Source organism: Salvelinus fontinalis, chromosome 16 (genome assembly GCF_029448725.1).
Source record: "Salvelinus fontinalis isolate EN_2023a chromosome 16, ASM2944872v1, whole genome shotgun sequence".
Classification (NCBI taxonomy): Eukaryota; Metazoa; Chordata; class Actinopteri; order Salmoniformes; family Salmonidae; genus Salvelinus; species Salvelinus fontinalis.
In genome coordinates, this window is record NC_074680.1 from 5,535,238 (window position 1) to 5,555,356 (window position 20,119).

The 20,119-nt window shown below is 42.4% G+C and overlaps 1 protein-coding gene across 1 annotated transcript in view; it reads left to right on the forward strand.

Annotated features, from left to right (window-relative positions):
* Positions 1 to 20,119, forward strand: part of LOC129812556 (MAM domain-containing glycosylphosphatidylinositol anchor protein 1-like) — a 310,719-nt gene that overhangs the window by 115,648 nt on the left and 174,952 nt on the right. The window contains exon 4 of the mRNA XM_055864208.1: positions 2,743 to 2,917. Coding sequence (XP_055720183.1) covers positions 2,743 to 2,917 — 175 coding nt within the window. The remainder of the gene's footprint in view (positions 1 to 2,742; positions 2,918 to 20,119) is intronic.

Sequence of the window (20,119 nt, forward strand, 5' to 3'; positions counted from 1 at the left end):
GTTAATGAAATTCAAACAGTATAGAGATACAGATAGAGATAGAGCTGTCACCATGATCATAATTGATAACTAAACATGGGTATTGATTATTGCATGATAAAACGAGGCTATAATCGAAGTTGTGGGTAGTAAGAGGCCCCCTGAAATGTGTCTTTTCCCTAGAGAATTGACTGATGTATTTTAAATAAACACACCAAAGTCTAGCCTTCCAGAAACTATCGACTTGCTGCTACTATCTAAAATAACATCCTGCTCTAAATACCACCCCAAAATATTCTATGATTGGCAGTGATGGATGGAACCCCGAGATAACTTTGTCAAAACTTATTATCCAAATTTCAATAATCTTATTATGCAAATGTCTATATCTTATTATCCAAATTTAAGATTAACACTTATTTCTACCCTCACACACTCTCGTATCACATTCACAGAAAACACAAACAAAAACCACACGGGAATGAGACGGACGAGGAAAACCGGTTAGCGCTGTTTTTTAACCCTGTCTATATATCAACAGGGAAACCCATACCATTATCAAAATATTGCCTAATTAGTGATCCCAAAACAAAACACTCACAATAGCCTCTAACAATAGTAACCCAGGGCATACATATTTACCTAATTTATCAAAACATTTAATCAAAACATTACACGTTATAATTTGAATTTTACCAAGCAAGGTGTCACCTGCACTCTAGTTCCTCGTTCAATACATTAATCTCACCAGTCTTACTGTGATCGGGACTTTTGGTCGCCCGCAACTGGCTAATTAACAATCATGTCCAAGGATATCTCACTTAAGAACACTCTTATCAATTCAACTCAGTCATGGATAGTTACCATAGCTGTGGCGCTCTTAACAGGGGCTTTTATGTTTTTATATATATATATATTTTTTTTCTTTATAATTTCATCACTTATTGATAGATTGTCCAAGAGTACCTCTCTCAGTACTATGTTTGAGATCTGGTATCCACCCGTGCCCGCTACCTTTAAGATCATAGGCGAGTCCAGCTGCTCAATAATGAGTGTGGTTTTCCTTGAGATCCCAATTTCTGTTTCCTTGTTTACCCAGATCTTCAGGAGTGGTCAACAGGTGAAGTTGAAGAGATCCCCCCCCCCCCCCCCCCCCCCCGTTGTCAAAATTGTAGTGGAAATTCTAATCAATAATGATCAGAGACGAGGTCAATCACTAATCAGGATATTACTTTATTCAAAACTTAATAATAACATTGATTCATTATTGCAATAATGAAGCTGGTCGACGAACCACCCCTAGATTAATCGTTGAGAGCCCAACGACCGGATTTGAGCCACATCATTTTATAGCAAGGTTTATCCTCCTGAATGTTCATGACAAGCAACAGATGTATGGAATGGGTCACAAGGTTAGGATTTGTATGAAAGCTACTAATAATTCACAGCAAACAGTATCTGCTGTAAAGACTGTTCTCATTGTGTAGAAACAGGGTCTGGCCCCCTGGTACCTTCCAGTCAAACCGGAGCCATCTCCCTCACATGAATGGAATGTGGCCTAAGGCATCGTAAATCTACTGTCAGCATTAAGCCCTAGAGGCGCACTCTCAGTTCACACAGACAAAATATAGTTCTAAGAACCCCCTATTCTGTTGCAAAAAACAACGATTTGATGCAATAACAGTATTATACCGTGCTTCTACACCTGCATTGCTTGCTGATCAGCTGATGTAAGAAGGGCTATATAAATACATTTGATTTGATAACATAATCTTGTCATTTCAGCGACAACACCACACACACACACACACACACACACACACACACACACACACACACACACACACACACACACACACACACACACACACACACACACACACACACACACACAGAGAGAGAGAGAGACCATTGATACTCCCAGCTCACATTTTTATCAGAAATGGCTAGTAGTAGCATATAGTTTATTGTCCTGTAGAGGATGATAGTAAAGGGTTTAATGCAGCCAAACCATTGACAGTACGTACGTACACATGCACACACACACCCTAACGATCGACAGTATGCACACACGCACGCTCGCACACACACACACCCTAATCATCGACATTACATAGACACAGACGTATGCACATACACACACACACACAATGTCACTAACTATCGACATGCCCAGCTCACATTGTCTTACTATCAGAGGACATTCCTGATAACAGAGTTAAATTTGTCCTGTAGAGGATGATAGGAAAGTGGTTAATGAGGCTTTAATTGGTTTAATTGACATCGGTCATGGTGATAGTTGAGCAAAGATCACTGTGTAGAGGTGGAGGGTTTTGTGGATTCTTGAGCATATTATTTTACTCGAAAGAGCTTGGTTTCTTGTAACAACATGAAATCATCTAGCTGCTTTTTCACAAAGTGAAAGTAATGAAAGCACTAAACAAACTGGATGAGGTGCACAATGGCTATTACGGTAGGCGCTGGAGTGCCATTTGGTTGTCATTATTCAAGAAGTAAGCCAATTCAAACCTGTGTCTCGTATCTCCATTTGTATATTTGTCTTGAGAAAGGCCACTAGGCCAAAATGCTGACTGCATTGTCCACCTAGACACTTTTGCCCCCAAATCTCCCAGATTACATTACGCGTGAAGCACTTCCAGCACAGAAAAGTTGTACATCAAAGTTTTGGGTTGGATATAGTATAAATGTACTCTATACTATACTATAATCTATGCCTAACTAACCAACTCATCTCCTCTCCAGGTGCGTTGGACAAAGACAGCAGGCAGCGCCTCTGACAAGTTCCAGGAGACGTCCATCTACAACGAGACGCTGCGCATCGAGGGCATCCAGCGGGTGCAGGGCGGCCGCTACTACTGCAAGGCCGACAACGGGGTGGGGGTGGCTGCCATCAAGTCCATCCGGGTAGACGTGCAGTGTAAGTCGGCAGGGAACGCCGCGATCGATCCCTCCACGGCCCCCCTAAAACACTACCAAAATAAGTCATTCCCAGAATTATGGGCAGGAATAGTGGTACATTTCAAAATGGGAATATGCTCTCCAGGAGTATTCATGGGGGATATTTAGATGGTAAAATGGGTGGAGGTTTTTGATATGGAAGTTTGGTAGCTTTTGTTTGGGAAAACGTCAAAGGGACTAGGGTGTTTGTAGGGTAAAAGTTAGTTGGGTATAAGTGAGGTGTATTTCCTCTCACTGTTTCAGCTATGGGAAAGAAGGGAATAAGATAAATATAGATAAAGAAACATATGGATACTCTAGCAGAGGCGTGGAGTGGAGGGATCTCAAGGAGAATGGGAGAGTTGGTCCAGGTGGCACGGGGCCCTTCTGTGAACAGGGCCTCGTGCTGCTGCCTGTATCCACTGTCCCCCTGAATCAGGGGCCAGGTCAGGGCCCTCAGGCAAGCTTGCTATAGTGCCTCTTACAGCATTGCATGGAGGTGATATCTCTAAAACCCTATAAAATGATACAGTGCTATAAACAGACCTGTCATTTACCCCAAACACAGCACAGGACATTTTAGGAGCACATGATTTTTTTAAACATTGTAGATATTGTTTCACCCACTATGGCCTTGTCCATCATCCTACAGCAAAAAGTATCACAAATTCCATAGCATGTAAGCTGCTTTGACCAAGAAACTAACCAGCTAATGGCAGCTACAGTACCAGTCAAAAGTTGAGACACACCTTCTAATTTTTCTTTATTTTTTACTATTTTCTACATTGTAGAATAATAGTGAACACATCAAAACTATGGAATCATGTAGTAACCCACATTTTTTAAACAAATCAAAATATATTTTAGATTTTAGATTCTTCAAAGTATTTTACCTTGATGACAGTTTTGCACAATCTTGGCATTCTCTCAGCCAGCTTCACCTGGAATGCTTTTCCAACAGTCTTGAAGCAGTTCACACATATGCTGAGCACTTGTTGGCTGCTTTTCCTTGACTCTGTGGTCCAACTCATCCCAAACCATCTCACTCTGGTTGAGAAATAGGCCTATTTCCATTTTGCCCCATTTATCAAAAGTGTTGGAAAACTTCAATAATCAACTGACTGACTTTATTGATGTCTATAGTATTTTCTCTAGTATGCAATCTGGTTTCCGCTCAGGTTATGGATGTGTCACTGCAACCTTAAAGGTCCTCAATGATGTCACCATTACCCTTGATTCTAAGCAATGTTGTGCTGCTATTTTTATTGACTTGGCCAAAGCTTTTGATACGGTAGACCATTCCATTCCCGTGGGCCGGCTAAGGAGTATTGATGTCTATTTGGCCTGGTTTATTTATTTACCTCTCTCAAAAAGTGCAGTGTATAAAGTCAGAATATCTCCTGTCTCAGCCACTAGCTGTCACCAAGGGTGTACCCCAAGGCTTGATCTTCCCAATTTATATCAATAACATAGATCATGCAGTAGGTAGCTCCCTCGTTCATTTATATGCAGATGATACAGTCTTATACTCAACTGGCCCCTACCTGGACTTTGTGTTAAATGCCCTACAACAAAGCTTGTTTAGTGTCCAACAAGCTTTCTCTGCCCTTAACCTTGTTCTGAACAACTCCAAAACAAAGGTCATGTGGTTTGCTAAGAAGAATGCCCCTCTCCCCACCGGTGTGATTACTACCTCTGAGGGTTTAGAGCAGGGGTGTCAAACTCATTCCACGGAGGGCCTTGTGTCTGCAGGTTTTTGGTCTTTCCTTTCAATAAAGCCCTAGACAACCAGGTGTGGGGAGTTCCTGACTAATTAGTGATGTTAATTCATCAATCAAGTACAAGGGTGGAGCGAAAACCCGCAGACACTCGGCCCTCCGTGGAATGAGTTTGACACCTGTGGTTTAGAGCTTGAGGTAGTCACCTCATACAAGTACTTGGGAGTATGGCTAGATGGTACACTGTCCTTCTCTCAGCACATATCAAAGCTGCAGGCTAAAGTTACATCTAGACTTGGTTTCCTCTATCGTAATCGCTCCACTTTCACCCCAGCTGCCAAACTAACCCTGATTCAGATGACCATGCTAGATTGTGGAGACGTAATTTGTACATCGGCAGGTAAGGGTGCTCTCGAGTGGCTAGATGTTCTTCACCATTTGGCCTTCAGATTTGCCACCAATGCTCCTTATAGAACACATCACTGCACTCTATACTCTTCTGTAAACTGGTCATCAATAATCAATCAAATTTATTTATAAAGCCCTTCTTACATCAGACGATACCCCTGGACAGGGCCAAACAGGCAGGATATAACCCCATCCACTTTTCCAAAGCACAGCCCCCACACCATTAGAGGAATATCTTCAAATACCAACTGAGACAAGGCCAAGTATAGCCAGTGACTCAGCCCCCGTAATAGGGTTTGAGGCAGAGAATCCCAGTGGAGAGAGGGGAACCGGCCAGGCAGAGACTGCAAGGGCGGTTCGTTGCTCCAATGCCTTTCCGTTCACCTTCACACTCCTGGGCCAGAATACACTCAATCATAGGACCTACTGAAGAGATGAGTCTTCAATAAAGACTTAAAGGTTTGGACTGCGTCTCTCACATAGACAGGCAGACCATTCCATAAAAATTGAGCCCTATAGGAGAAAGCCCTGCCTCCAGCTGTTTGCTTAGAAATTCTGGGGACAGTAAGGAGGCCTGCGTCTTGCGACCGTAGCCTACATGTAGGTATGTACGGCAGAACCAAATCGGAAAGATAGGTAGGAGCAAGCCCATGTAATGCTTTGTAGGTTTGTAGTAAAACCTTAAAATCAGCCCTAGCCTTAACAGGAAGCCAGAGCTAGCACTGGAGTAATGTGATCAAATCTTTTGGTTCTAGTCAAGATTCTAGCAGTCGTGTTTAGCACTAACTGAAGTTTATTTAGTGCTTTATCCGGGTAGCCAGAAGGTAGAGCATTGCAGTAGTCTAATCTAGAAGTGACAAAAGCATGGATTATTTTTTCTGCATCATTTTTGGACAGAAAGTTCCTGATTTTTGCAATGTTACGTAGATGGAAAAAAGCTGTCCTTGACACAGTCTTGATATGTTCGTCAAAAGAGAGATCAGGGTCCAGAGTAATGCCAAGGTCTTTCACAGTTTTATTTGAGACGACTGTACAACCATCAAGATCACTTGTCAGATTCAACAGAAGATCTCTTTGTTTCTTCGGACCTAGAACTAGCATCTCTGTTTTGTCCGAGTTTAAAAGTATAACATTTGCTGCCATCCACTTCCTTATGTCTGAAACACAGGCTTCCAGGGAGGGCAATTTTGTGGCTTCACCATGTTTCATCGAAATGTACAGCTGTGTGTCGTCCGCATAGCAGTGAATGTTGACATTCTGTTTCCGAATGACATCACCAAGAGGTAAAATATATAGTAAAAACAACAATGTTCCTAAAACGGAGCCTTGAGGAACACCGAAATGTACAGTTGATTTGTCAGAGGACAAACTGATATCTTTCCGACCGATAAGATCCAAACCAGGCCAGAACTTGTCCGTGTAGACCAATGTTGGTTTCGAATCTCTCCAAAAGAATGTGTTGATCGATGGTATCAAAAGCATTCTGCATTCTCAGTGCTATGAAGTGGTTTAAAACCAGACTGAAGCGTTTCGTATACATTGTTTGTCTTTAGGAAGGCAGTGAGTTTTAGTGCAACAGCTTTTTCATTTATTTTTTAAATGAATGGGAGATTTGATATTGGCTGATAGTTTTTTATATTTTCTGGGTCAAGGTTTGGCTTTATCAAGAGAGGCTTTATTACTGCCACTTTTAGTGAGTTTGGTACACATCCGGTGGATAGAGAGACGCTTATTATGTTCAACATAGGAGGGCCAAGCACAGGAAGCAGCTCTTTCAGTAGTTTAGTTGGAATATGGTCTAGTATGCAGCTTGAAGGTTTAGAGGCTATGACTATTTTCATCATTGTGTCAAGAGATATAGTACTAAAAAACTTGAGTGTCTCCCTTGATCCTAGGTCCTGGCAGAGTTGGACAACTGAGCTTTGGAGGAATACGCAGATTTAAAGAGGAGTCCGTAATTTGCTTTTTACATTTACATTTAAGTCATTTAGCAGACGCTCTTATCCATCTTATGATATCCAGTGGAACAGCCACTTTACAATAGTGCATCTAAATCTTTTAAGGGGGGGGGGGGGGTTAGAAGGATTACTTTATCCTGTCCTAGGTATTCCTTAAAGAGGTGGGGTTTCAGGTGTCTCCGGAAGGTGGTGATTGACTCCGCTGTCCTGGCGTCGTGAGGGAGTTTGTTCCACCATTGGGGTGCCAGAGCAGCGAACAGTTTTGACTGGGCTGAGCGGGAACTGTACTTCCTCAGTGGTAGGGAGGCGAGCAGGCCAGAGGTGGATGAACGCAGTGCCCTTGTTTGGGTGTAGGGCCTGATCAGAGCCTGAAGGTACGGAGGTGCCTTTCCCCTCACAGCTCCGTAGGCAAGCACCATGGTCTTGTAGCGGATGCGAGCTTCAACTGGAAGCCAGTGGAGAGAGCGGAGGAGCGGGGTGACGTTAGAGAACTTGGGAAGGTTGAACACCAGACGGGCTGCGGCGTTCTGGATGAGTTGTAGGGGTTTAATGGCACAGGCAGGGAGCCCAGCCAACAGCGAGTTGCAGTAATCCAGACGGGAGATGACAAGTGCCTGGATTAGGACCTGCGCCGCTTCCTGTGTGAGGCAGGGTCGTACTCTGCGGATGTTGTAGAGCATGAACCTACAGGAACGGGCCACCGCCTTGATGTTAGTTGAGAACGACAGGGTGTTGTCCAGGATCACGCCAAGGTTCTTAGCGCTCTGGGAGGAGGACACAATGGAGTTGTCAACCGTGATGGCGAGATCATGGAACGGGCAGTCCTTCCCCGAGAGGAAGAGCAGCTCCCTCTTGCCGAGGTTCAGCTTGAGGTGGTGATCCGTCATCCACACTGATATGTCTGCCAGACATGCAGAGATGCGATTCGCCACCTGGTTAACAGAAGGGGGTTCCTCAATTAGGTTGTAAAAATAGGATGATCGAGCAGCAGTGAGGGCTCTTAGATACTATGCACGGTACTGTCGTTCCCATCTAGTCGGAAGACTTCCAGTTTGGTGGTGCGCCAGCTTGGGTATTTTCTGTATTCCAGGGAGCTTGTTTCTTATGACAAATGTTTTTTGTTTTTTGTTTTTAGGGGTGCGACTGCATCTAAGGTGAAATTGAGTTCCTCAGTTAGGTAGTTAATCTTCTGGATTGGCCCCTTTTTTAAAATTTTCTCCTAAAATGACATTCCCAAATCTAATTGCCTGTAGCTCAAGCCCTGAAGCAATGAAATGCATATTGTTGGTACCATTTGAAAGGACACACTTGTGGAAATGTGAAAGGAATGTAGGAGAATATAACACTATAGATCTGATAAAAGATAATACAAAGGATTTTTTTATATATATATTTTTATTTATTTACCATCATCTTTGAAATGCAAGAGAAAGGCCATCATGTTTTAATCCAGCCCAGCTGCAATTTAGATTTTGGCCACTAGATGGCAGCAGTTAATTTGCAACGTTTTAGACCGATTTAATTAACAATTGTATTTCTGTTCCAAATGTTGCGTCAAGACTGCCCAAATGTGCCTAATTGGTTTATTTATAACGTTTCATTTTCAAAACTGTGCACTCTCCTCAAACAATAGCATGGTATTTTTTCCACTGTAATAGCTACTGTAAATTGGACAGTGCAGTTAGATTAACAAGAATTTTAACTTTCTGCCAATATCAGATATGTCTATGTCCTGGGAAATGTTCTTGTTACTTACAGCCTCATGCTAATCGCATTAGCTGAAGAGGTTCTAACTGATTTTTGTACTCTGACGTCCTTGGGTAGGTGGAGGGAGTCTGGAAAGGCATCTAGGAATCTTTGGGTTGACTGAGAATTTATAGCACGACTTTTAATGTTCCTGGTTGGGGTCTGAGCAGATTAGTTGTTGCGATTGCAAACGTAATAAAATGGTAGTCCGATAGTCCAGGATTATGAGGAAAAACATTAAGATCCACAACATTTATTCAAAATGACAAAACTAGGTCCGGAGTATGACTGTGGCAGTGAGTAGGTCCGGAGATATGTTGGACAAAACTCACTGAGTCGATGATGGCTCCGAAAGGCTTTTGGAATGGGTCTGTGGACTTTTCCATGTGAATATTAAAGTCACCAAAAATTAGAATATTATCTGTCATGGCTACAAGGTCCGATGGGAACTCAGTGAGGAACGCTGTATACGGTCAGTGGCTATAAAAAGTGATTGAGTAGGCTGCATAGATTTCCTGACTAGAAGCTCAAAAGATGAAAACACGGTCATTTTGTTTTTTGTAAATTGAAATGTGCTATCGTAAATGTTAGCAACACCTCCGCCTTTGCGGGATGCGCGGGGGATATGTTCACTAGGATAACCAGGAGGTGAGGCCTCATTTAACACAGTAAATTCATCAGGCTTAAACTGTGTTTCAGTCAGGCCAATCACATCAAGATTATGATCCATGATTAGTTCAGTGACTATAACTGCCTTGGAAGTGAGGGATCTAACATTAAGTAGACCTATTTTGAGATGTGAGATATCACAATCTCTTTCAATAATGATAGGAATGGAGGAGGTCTTTATTCCAGTGAGATTGCTAAGGCGAACACCGCCATGTTTAGTTTAGCCCAACCTAGATCGAGGCACAGTCTCAATGCGGAGTGGTGAGCTGACTACACTGACTGTGCTTGTGGCAGACTCCAAAAGGCTGGCATGCTGGCTAACAGCCTGCTGCCTGGCCTTCACCCTATCTGATTGTGGAGCTAGGGGATTTAGAGCCCTGTCTATGTTCGTAGATAAGATGAGTGCACCCCTCCAGCTAGGATGGAGTCCGTCACTCCTCAACCGGCCAGGCTTGGTTTTGTTTGTGGGTGAGTCCCAGAAAGAGGGCCAATTATCTACAAATTCTATCTTTTGGGAGGGGCAGAAAACAGTTTTCAACCAGTGATTGAGTTGTGAGACTCTGCTGTAGAGCTCATCACTCCCCCTAACTGGGAGGGGGCCAGAGACAATTACTCGATGCCGACGCATCTTTCTAGCTGATTTACACGCTGAAGCTATGTTGCGCTTGGTGACCTCTGACTGTTTCATCCTAACATCGTTGGTGCCGACGTAGATAACAATATCCCTATACTCTCTACACTCGCAAGTTTTAGCTTTAGCCAGCACCATCTTCAGATTAGCCTTAACGTCGGTAGCCCTGCCCTCTGGTAAACAGTGTATGATCTCTGGATGATTTGTTTTAAGTCTAATACTACGGGTAATGGAGTTGCCAATGACTAGGGTTTTCAATTTGTCAGAGCTAATGGTGGGAGGCTTCGGCATCTCAGACCCCGTAACGGGAGGAGGAGAGACCAGAGAAGGCTCGGCCTCTGACTCCGACCCGTTGTTTAATGGGGAGAACCAGGTTGAAAGTTTCGGTCGGCTGAATGAGCGACACCGGTTGTGCATTCCTACAGCTTTTCCCTCCAGAAGCCATGAGAGAATTATCCGGCTTCGGGGACTGTGCGGGGGGGATTTATACTACTATCTGTACTTATTGGTGGCACAGACGCGGTTTCATCCTTTCCTACACTTAAATTACCCTTGCCTAACTATTGCGTCTGAAGCTGGGCTTGCAGTACGGCTATCCTTGCCATACGGCGATCGTTCTCCTGTATATTATGAGTACAGCGCCTGCAATTAGAAGGCATAATGTTAATGTTACTACTTAGCTTCCGCAGGTGGAGGTCCTGACGAACAACATCCAGATGAAGCGTCTGGGTTGAAAAAGTTGAATGAAAAAAGTTGAGCGAGGGGAAAAGAAATTAATAAAACTTTAATAAGTAAAAACTGTAAAGTTGGTAGGTAGCAAAGTAAGGTTAGCAACAAACCGCACAGCAGCAGTAGCACGTAAACAAGTCTTCAAGTTGTCATCTCTGTATATAATCCGCAAGACCCATTGGTTATTGCTTATTTATAAACCCTCTTAGGCCTCACTCCCCCCTATCTGAGACATCTACTGCAGTCCTCATCCTCCACATACCACACCGTTTGTGCTGTTGTCTGTGCCCAACAATGTTTCTCCCCTGTTTTGTGCTGCTACCATATTGTGCTGCTGTCATGTGTTGCTACCATGTTGTTGTCATGTTGTGTTACTACCATGCTGTGTTGTCATGTGTTGCTGCCATGCTACGTTGTCGTCTTTGGTCTCTCTTTATGTAGTATTGTCTCTCTTGGCGTGATGTGTGTTTTGTCCTATATTTAAATGTATTTAATTTATTTTAGTCATCCCCTTGAGGCCTTTTGCCTTTTGGTAGGCTGTCATTGTAAATAATAATTTATTCTTAACTGACTTGCCTAGTTAAATAAAGGATAAATAAAATATTTTAAAAAGGCTGGTGGCCAGGTCATCTGATGCAGCACTCCATCACTGTCCTTCTTTGTCAAATAGCCCTTACACAGCATGAAGGTGAGTTGGGTCATTGTCCTGTTGAAAAACAAAAGATAGTCACACTAAGTCACTTGGCGAGCACGCGCTGAGGTACGGCGGGGAGAGAAAATTGAACAAGCGTCACCTGTCACTACTGGTTACCCTCAGCCTCGCCATTGCCCAGTTTACTCGCCCTGCAATTACCAGCCTCCGGAGGCCGCCCGCCGGGAGGCTAACACAATAAGGGGAAGGGAGGGAAGGGATGGAGAGAGGGAGGGAGGGGAGTTGGTGTGCCCAGCCTCAAAGGTATCTGTCTGTCTGTCATTCTGGTCTTATACAAGCGTAGTGGATAGGATGGATATGGATAGGAAATCAGAAAATTGTGAATGAGAAAAGTGTAAATGTGTGCGATTGGAGATATGGGTGCCAATGTAGTGCTGTTATTGGTCTATGCTGGTAATTAGATTGCATTTTAGTACTGAACCTGCACCTACCGTACCAGTCAAAAGTTTGGACACACCTACTACTATTGTGGAGGCCAAGTCATCTGATGCAGCACTCCATCTCTCCTTCTTGTTCAAATAGTTCTTACACAGCCTGAAGGTGTGTTGGGTCATTGTCCTGTTGAATAACAAATGATAGTCCCACTATGCCAAACCAGATGGGATGGCATATCGCTACAGAATGCTGTGGTAGCCATGCTGGTTAAGTGTACCTTGAATTCTAAATAAATCACAGACAGTGTCACCAGCAAAGCACCCCCACACCATCATACCTCTTCCCCCATGCTTCATGTTGGGAACCAATCATGTGGAGATCATCCACTCACCTACTCTACGTCTCACAAAGACACGGCGGTTGGATCTCATCAGATCAATGAACAGTTTTCCACATGTCCATTGCTCGTGTTTCTTGGCCCAAGCAAGTCTCTTCTTATTGGTGTCCTTTAGTAGTGGTTTCTTTGCTGCAATTCAACATGAAGGCCTAATTCACGCAGTCTTCTCTGACCAGTTCATGTTGAGATGTGTCTGTTTCTTGAACTCTGTGAAACATTTATTTGGGCTGCAATTTCTGAGGCTGGTAACTCTAGTGAACTTATCCTTTGCAACAGAGGTAACTCTGGGTCTTCCTTTCCTGTGGCGGTCATCATGAGAGACAGTTTAATCAAAGCGCTTGATGGTTTTTGGGACTGCACTTGAAGAAACTTTCAAAGTTCTTGAAACGTTACGGATTGACTGACCTTCATGTCTTAAAGTAATGATGGACTGTCGTTTCTCTTTGCGTATTTGAGCTGTTCTTACCATATAATGGACTTGGTCTTTTACCAAATAGGTCTATCTTCTGTATACCACCCATACCACGTCACAACACAACTGATTGGCTCAAACGCACTAAGAAGGAAAGAATTTCCACAAATTAACTTTTAAGAAGGTACACATTTTAATTTAAATAAATATAGACTACCTCATGAAGCTTGTTGAGAGAATGCCAAGCGTGTGCAAAGTGTCATCAAGGGAAAGGGTGGATACTTTGAAGAATCTCATATAAAATACGTTTTGATTTTTGTTGACAGTTGTTTGGTTACTACATGATTCCATATTTGTTATTTCATAGTTGATGTCTTAACTATTATTCTACAATTTAGAAACTAGTAAAATAAAGAAAAACCCTGGCATGAGTAGGTGTGTCCAAACTTTTGACTGGTGCTATATATTATTTTTTATTATTATTGTCACTGTTATTTGTACTTTTTATTTGTACTTTTTTTGTACTTTTTTTTTACATAGTGACCCAGCCAGTCCACAAGGTGGCACCGTGCTCCTCTTACATTCTTTGGGGAGAACCAGGTTATGCATGTTAAAGTAACAGTAGCGAGGCTATACAGTTGAATTCGGAAGTTTACATAAACGAGTTTTAATGACTCCAACTTAAGTGTTTCAACCACTGCACAAATTTCTTTTCAACAAACTATAGTTTTGGTATGTTGGTTAGGACATCTAATTTGTGCATGACACGAGTACATTTTCCAACATTTGTTTACAGACAGATTATTTCACATATCCAGTGGGTCAGAAGTTTACATCACTAAGTTGACTGTGCCTTTAAACAGCTTGGAAAATTCCAGAAAATTATGTCATGGCTTTAGAAGCTTCTGATAGGCTAATTGACATCATTTGAGTGAATTGGAGGATGTTTGTGGATGTGTTTCAAGGCCTACCTTCAAACTCAGTGCCTCTTTGATTGACATGGGAAAATCTAAAGAAATCAGCCAAGACCCCAGAAAAAAAATTGTAGAACTCCATAAGTCTGGTTTATCCTTGAACATTTTCCAAATGCCTGAAGGTACCACATTCATCTGTACAAACAATAGTACGCAAGTATAAACACCATGGGAACACGCAGCCCTCATACCGCCCAGGAAGGAGACGCACGTACTTTGGTGTGAAAAGTGCAAATCAATCCCAGAACAACAGCAAAGGACCTTGTGAAGATGCTAGAGGAAACAGGTACAAAAGTATCTATATCCACAGTAAAACGAGTCCTATATCGACATAACCTGAAAAGGCCGCTCAGCAAGGAAGAAGCCACTGCTCCAAAACCGCCATAAAAATGCCAGCCTACGGTTTGCAACTGCACATGGGGACAAAGATTGTACTTTTTGGAGAAAGTCCTCTGGTCTGATGAAACAAACACAGAATTGTTTGGCCATAATGACCATTGTTATGTTTGGAGGATAAAGGGGGAGGCTTGCAAGCCGAAGAACACCATCCCAACCGTGAAGCACGGGGGTGGCAGCATCATGTTGTGGGGGTGCTTTGCTGCAAGAGGGACTGGTGCACTTCACAAAATAGATGGCATCATGAGGCAGGAAAATGATGTAAATATATTGAAGCAACATCTCAAGACATCAGTCAGGAAGTTAATGCTTGGTCGCAAATGGGTCTTCCAAATGGACAATGACCCCAAGCATACTTCCAAAGTTGTGGCAAAATGGCTCAAGGACAACAAAGTCAAGGTATTGGAGGGGCCATCACAAAGCCCTGACCTCGAGCCTATAGAAAATGTGTGGGCAGAACTGAAAAAGCATGTGTGAGCAAGGAGGCCTACACACCTGACTCAGTTACACCAGCTCTGTCAGGATGAATGGGCCAAAATTCACCCAACTTATTGTGGGAAGCTTATGGAAGGCTACCCAAAACGTTTGACCCAAGTTAAACAATTTAAAGCCAATGCTACCAAATACTAATTGAGTGTATGTAAACTTCTGACCCACTGGGGCTGAAATAAATCATTCTCTCTACTATTATTCTGACATTTCACATTCTTAAAATAACGTGGTGGTCCTAACTGACTTAAAACAGGGAATTTTTACACCGATTAAATGTCAGGTATTGTGAAAAACTGAGTTTAAATGTATTTTGCTAAGGTGTATGTAAACTTCCGACTTCAACTGTTTATTTGGGGTCACTTATGAATGTCCTTGTTTTTGAAAGAAAAGCTATTTTTTTGTCCATTAAAATAGCATCAAATTTATCAGAAATACAGTGTAGACATTATTAATATTGTAAATGACTATTGTAGCTGGAAACGGCAGATATTTTATGGAATATCTACATAGGCGTACTGCGGCCCATTATCAGCAACCATCACTCCTGTGTTCCAATGACACGTTGTGTTAGCTAATCCAAGTTTATCATTTTAAAATGCTCAAGAAGATCATTAGAAATCTCTGTTGCAATTGTGTTAGCACAGCTGAAAACTGCTGTTCTGATTAAAGTAGTAAAAAACTGGGCATATTTAGACTAGTTGAGTATCTGGAGCATCAGCATTTGTGGGTTCGATTACAGGCTCAAAATGGCCAGAAACAAAGACATTCTTCTGAAACTCGTCAGTCTATTGTTGTTCTGAGAAATGAATGCTATTCCATGCGAGAAAAATTACAAGAAACTGAAGATCTCGTACAACGCTGTGTACTATTCCCTTCACAGAACAGCGCAAACTGTCAGAATAGAATAGAAAGAGGAGTGGGAGGCCCCGGTGCACAACTGAGCAAGAGGACAAATACATTAGTGTCTAGTTTGAGAAACAGATGGCTCACAAGTCCTCAACTGGCAGCTTTATTAATTAGTACCCGCAAAACACCAGTCTCTGTCAACAGTGAAGAGGAGATTCCGGGATGCTGGCCTTCTAGGCAGAATTGAAAAGAAAAAGCCATATCTCAGACAGGCCAATAAAAATAAAAGATTAAGATGGGCAAAAGAACAGACACTGGACAGAGAAACTCTGCCTAGAAGGCCAGCATCCCGGAGTCGCCTCTTCACTGTTGACGTTGAGACTGGTGTTTTGCGGCTACTGTTTAATGAAGCTGACAGTTTTTATTATTTTCTATCTAGAAGTTGGATTGAATGAATGAAACTGACAGCATTTTCTCTCCCTCAACCAAATGTAGCCATTCATTTCTGGTCTGTAGGATATGCTGCGATATTATAGTATTGAAAGTGATGCGCTCAATTATAGTTTCAACGGTTTTGGGGTGAAATGCTTTGCAAATGTGGAGTTCTTTGACCGCTTACACTTATTTGCAGGTGTTATGGCAGGTGCAGCGATATGCTTGTGTTACTGTCTCCAACAGTGCAGTAAAATGTCTCGCAAATACAATACAAATACACAATAATAGATTTTTATTTTATTTTTAATAAGTAAATATATTAGAGTGACAATAAATATGTGGTGTGTATAAAACAGAAAATAATTTGGAAAATAAAATGGTATATACATTAGCAGAAATACAGCATTCGGAAAGTATTCAGACCCCTTATTCTAAAATGTATTAAATTGTTCCCCCCCCCATCAATCTACATACAATATCCCATAATGTCAAAGCAAAAACATTTATTTTTATTTTTGCAAAGTTACAAAACAAACAAAAAACATGTGACATTTACATTACTATTTCAACCCTTTACTCAGGACTTTGTTGAAGCACATTTGGAAGTGATTACAGCCTCGAATCTTCTTGGGTATGACGTTACAAGCTTGGAACACCTGTATTGGGGGAGTTTCTCCCATTCTTCTCTGCAGGTCCTATCAAGCTCTGTCAGGTTGGATGTGGAATGTTGCTGCACAGCTATTTTCAGGTCTCTCCAGATATGTTCAATTGGGTTCAAGTCCGGGCTCTGGCTGGGCCACTCAATTACATTCAGAGACTTGTCCCGAAGCCACTCCTGGCCTTCTGGCTGTGTGCTTAGAGTCACTGTCCTGTTGGAAGGTGAGCCTTCACCCGGTCTGAGGTCCTGAGCACTCTGGAGTAGGTTTTCATCAAGGATCCCTCTTTGCTCCATTCATCTTTCCCTTGATCCTGACTAGTCTCCCAGTCACTGCTGCTGAAAGACATCCCAAAGGCATGATGCTGCCACCACCATGCTTCACTATAGGGATGGTGCCAGGTTTCCCTCAGACGTGACACTTGGCAATCAGGCCAAAGAGTTCAATCTTGGTTTCATCAGACCAGAGAATGTTGTTTCTCATGGTCTGAGAGTCCTTTAGGTGCCTTTTGGCAAACTCCAAGTGGGCTGTCATGTGCCTTTTACTGAGGAGTGGCTTCCGTCTGGCCACTCTACCATAATGACCTGATTGATGGAGTGCTGCAGAGATGGTTGTCCTTCTGGAAGGTTCTGCCATCTCCACAGAGGAACTCTAGAGCTCTGTCAGAGTGACCATCGGGTTCTTTGTGACCTGACCAAGGCCCTTCTCCCCCAATTGCTCAGTTTAGCCGGGCGGCCAGCTCTAGGAAGAGTCTTGGTGGTTCCAAACTTCTTCCATTTAAGAATGATGGAGGCCACTGTGTTCTTAGGGACCTTCAATGCTGCAGAAATGTTTTGGTACCCTTCCCCTGACCTGTGCCTCAACACAATCCTGTCTTGGAGCTCTACGGACAATTCCTTCAACCTCATGGCTTGATTTTTGCTCTGACTTGCACTGTCAACTGTGGGACCTTATATAGACAGCTGTGCTCCTTTCCAAATCATGTCCAATCAATTGAATTTACCACAGGAGGATCAATGGAAACAGGATGCACCTGAGCTCAATTTCGAGTTTCATAGCAAAGGCTCTAAATACTTATGTATGTAAGGTATTGTTTTTTTTTTGTAATACATTTGCAAAAATGGCAAAACTTTTGCTTTGTCATTATGGCGTATTGTGTGTAGATTGATGAGGAAATTAAAAAAAATCTATTTTAGAATATGACTTGAACGTAACAACGTGGAAAAAGTGACGGGGTCTGAATACTTTCCGAATCCACTGTATTAGGATGATGTTACTCTTGTTGGTGGTATGAAGAGTGGACCAAGGCGCAGCACGGTAAGTGTTCATGATTCTTTTATTTAAAAAAACACTCAAACAAAATAACAAACGTGAAAACGAAAGCACACAGTTCTGTCAGGCAGAAACACTAAACAGAAAACAAGATCCCACAACCTAATGGTGGGAAAAAGGGCTGCCTAAGTATGATCCCCAATCAGAGACAACGATAGACAGCTGTCTCTGATTGGGAACCACACTCGGCCAAAAACAAAGAAACATTAAACCATAGAATGCCCACCCAAATCACATCACACTAAACAAATAGAGAAATAAAAAGGCTCTCTAAGGTCAGGGCGTGAATACAGTATATTCTTACACTGTAAGTAATCAACAATATATTAATAGAATATAAGATGACCAGCGTTCACTGACTCTAAATACGTGGGGGCATTAGTTTCAAGGTGCAGGGCTGAGTACCGGGCAGGTAGCCGGCTAGAGATGTCTGTTCAACAGTCTGATGGCCTGGTGATGGAAGCTGTTTCTCAGTCACTCGATCCCGGCTCTGACTCACCAGAACATGGCTTGGGTGGCTGAGGTCGTTCATTCTCTTCCTTTGACGTGTGCTGTAAATGTCCTGGCAGGCAGCGTGCCCTTGGTGATGCGTTGGGCTGACCGCACCACCCTCTGGAGAGCCATGCATTTGAGGACCATGCTTTAAACCTGTTTGGGCTGCAGCCCGTCACCGGTACACTTATGACAACATCCAGCTCAAGTGCAGGGCGCGAAATTCAAAAGATATATATTTTTTTATATTTAACTTTCACACATTAACAAGTCCAAGACACCAGATGAAAGGTGCACATCTTGTGAATCAAGCCAACATGTCCGATTTTTAAAATGTTTTACAGGGAAGACACAATATGTAAATCTATTAGCTAACCACGTTAGCAAAAGACACCAATATTCTTACTCCATCAGTTTATGACTCCATCAGTAGCTATCACAAATTCGGCCAAGTAAAGATAAAAATAGCCACTAACCAAGAAACAACCTCATCAGATGACAGTCTGATAACATATTTATTGTATAGCAATTGTTTTTTTCGAAAAATTTGCATATTTCAGGTATAAATCATAGTTTACATTTCAGCTACAATCAGAAATTGCACCGAAAGCAGCCATAATATTTACAGACACCAACGTCAAATACCTAATTACTCATCATAAAACATTTCTGAAAAATACATAGTGTACAGCAATTGAAAGACAGGCATCTTGTGATTCTAGACAATATTTCCGATTTATTAAATGTTTTACAGCGCAAACAAAATGTAGCGTGATATTAGCATAGCCACAATAGCCAGAAACACTTGGGCGCCCACGACCAGTCAACATGCACGACAGATATTAGAAATAGCATCATACAATGTTTCTTACTTTTGGTGATCTTCCGTCAGAATGTTGGATAAGGTGTCCTTTGTCCAGAACAGTCGTTGTTTTGATCTGGAACGGCAAATATCCCTCTTCATTTAGCATGGGCACTTGCCAAGTGGAACGGATCACTCCAACGTCAACAAAGTCAGAGAACGGAAAAACTCCCGAAAAAGTTTCAATAATCTGATTAAACTATATTGAAAAAACATACTTTACGATGATATGGTGACATGTATCAAATAAAATCTAAGACGGAGATGTTCGTCGTTCATAACGACAGCTAAACAGAAGCCATATCCATGTCCTCTTTCGCGCGCTCCAGAAACAGGATATGGACGGTCACGTCAAACAAAGACCTTTTATTCCACCTCAGACCAAGATATACACGAAATGTCTTCTCTCACCACATCTTGACAACCAGGGGAAGGCGTAGGAAGTGTTTGTAGACTCTTACGTATCACGCCCATGTATAGGCATGCAGTTGAACAGAGCATCGATTTCTGACATTTCACTTCCTCGTCAGGAAAAGTGCTGCAGAAGGAGTTCTGTTTCACTCAGAGAAATAATTCAAACGGTTTTAGAAACTAGAGAGTGTTTTCTATCTAATTTTAATAATAATATGCATATTGTACGAGCAAGAATTGAGTACTACGCCGTTTGAAATGGGCACATTTTATCTGGCTACTCAATACGCCCCCTGCAGCCATAACAGGTTAACCCTCTCAAGGCTGCCGTCCCGGACGGTATCCCAAGCCATGTCCTCAGTGCATGCGCAGACCAGCTGGTTGGAGTGTTTACGGGCATATTCAACCCCTCCCTATCCCCCGCTTGTTTCAAGATGTCCACCATTGTTTCTGTACCCAAGCAATCTATGGTAACTGAACTACATGACTATCGCCTCGTAGCACTCACTTCTGTCATCATGAAGTGGTTGG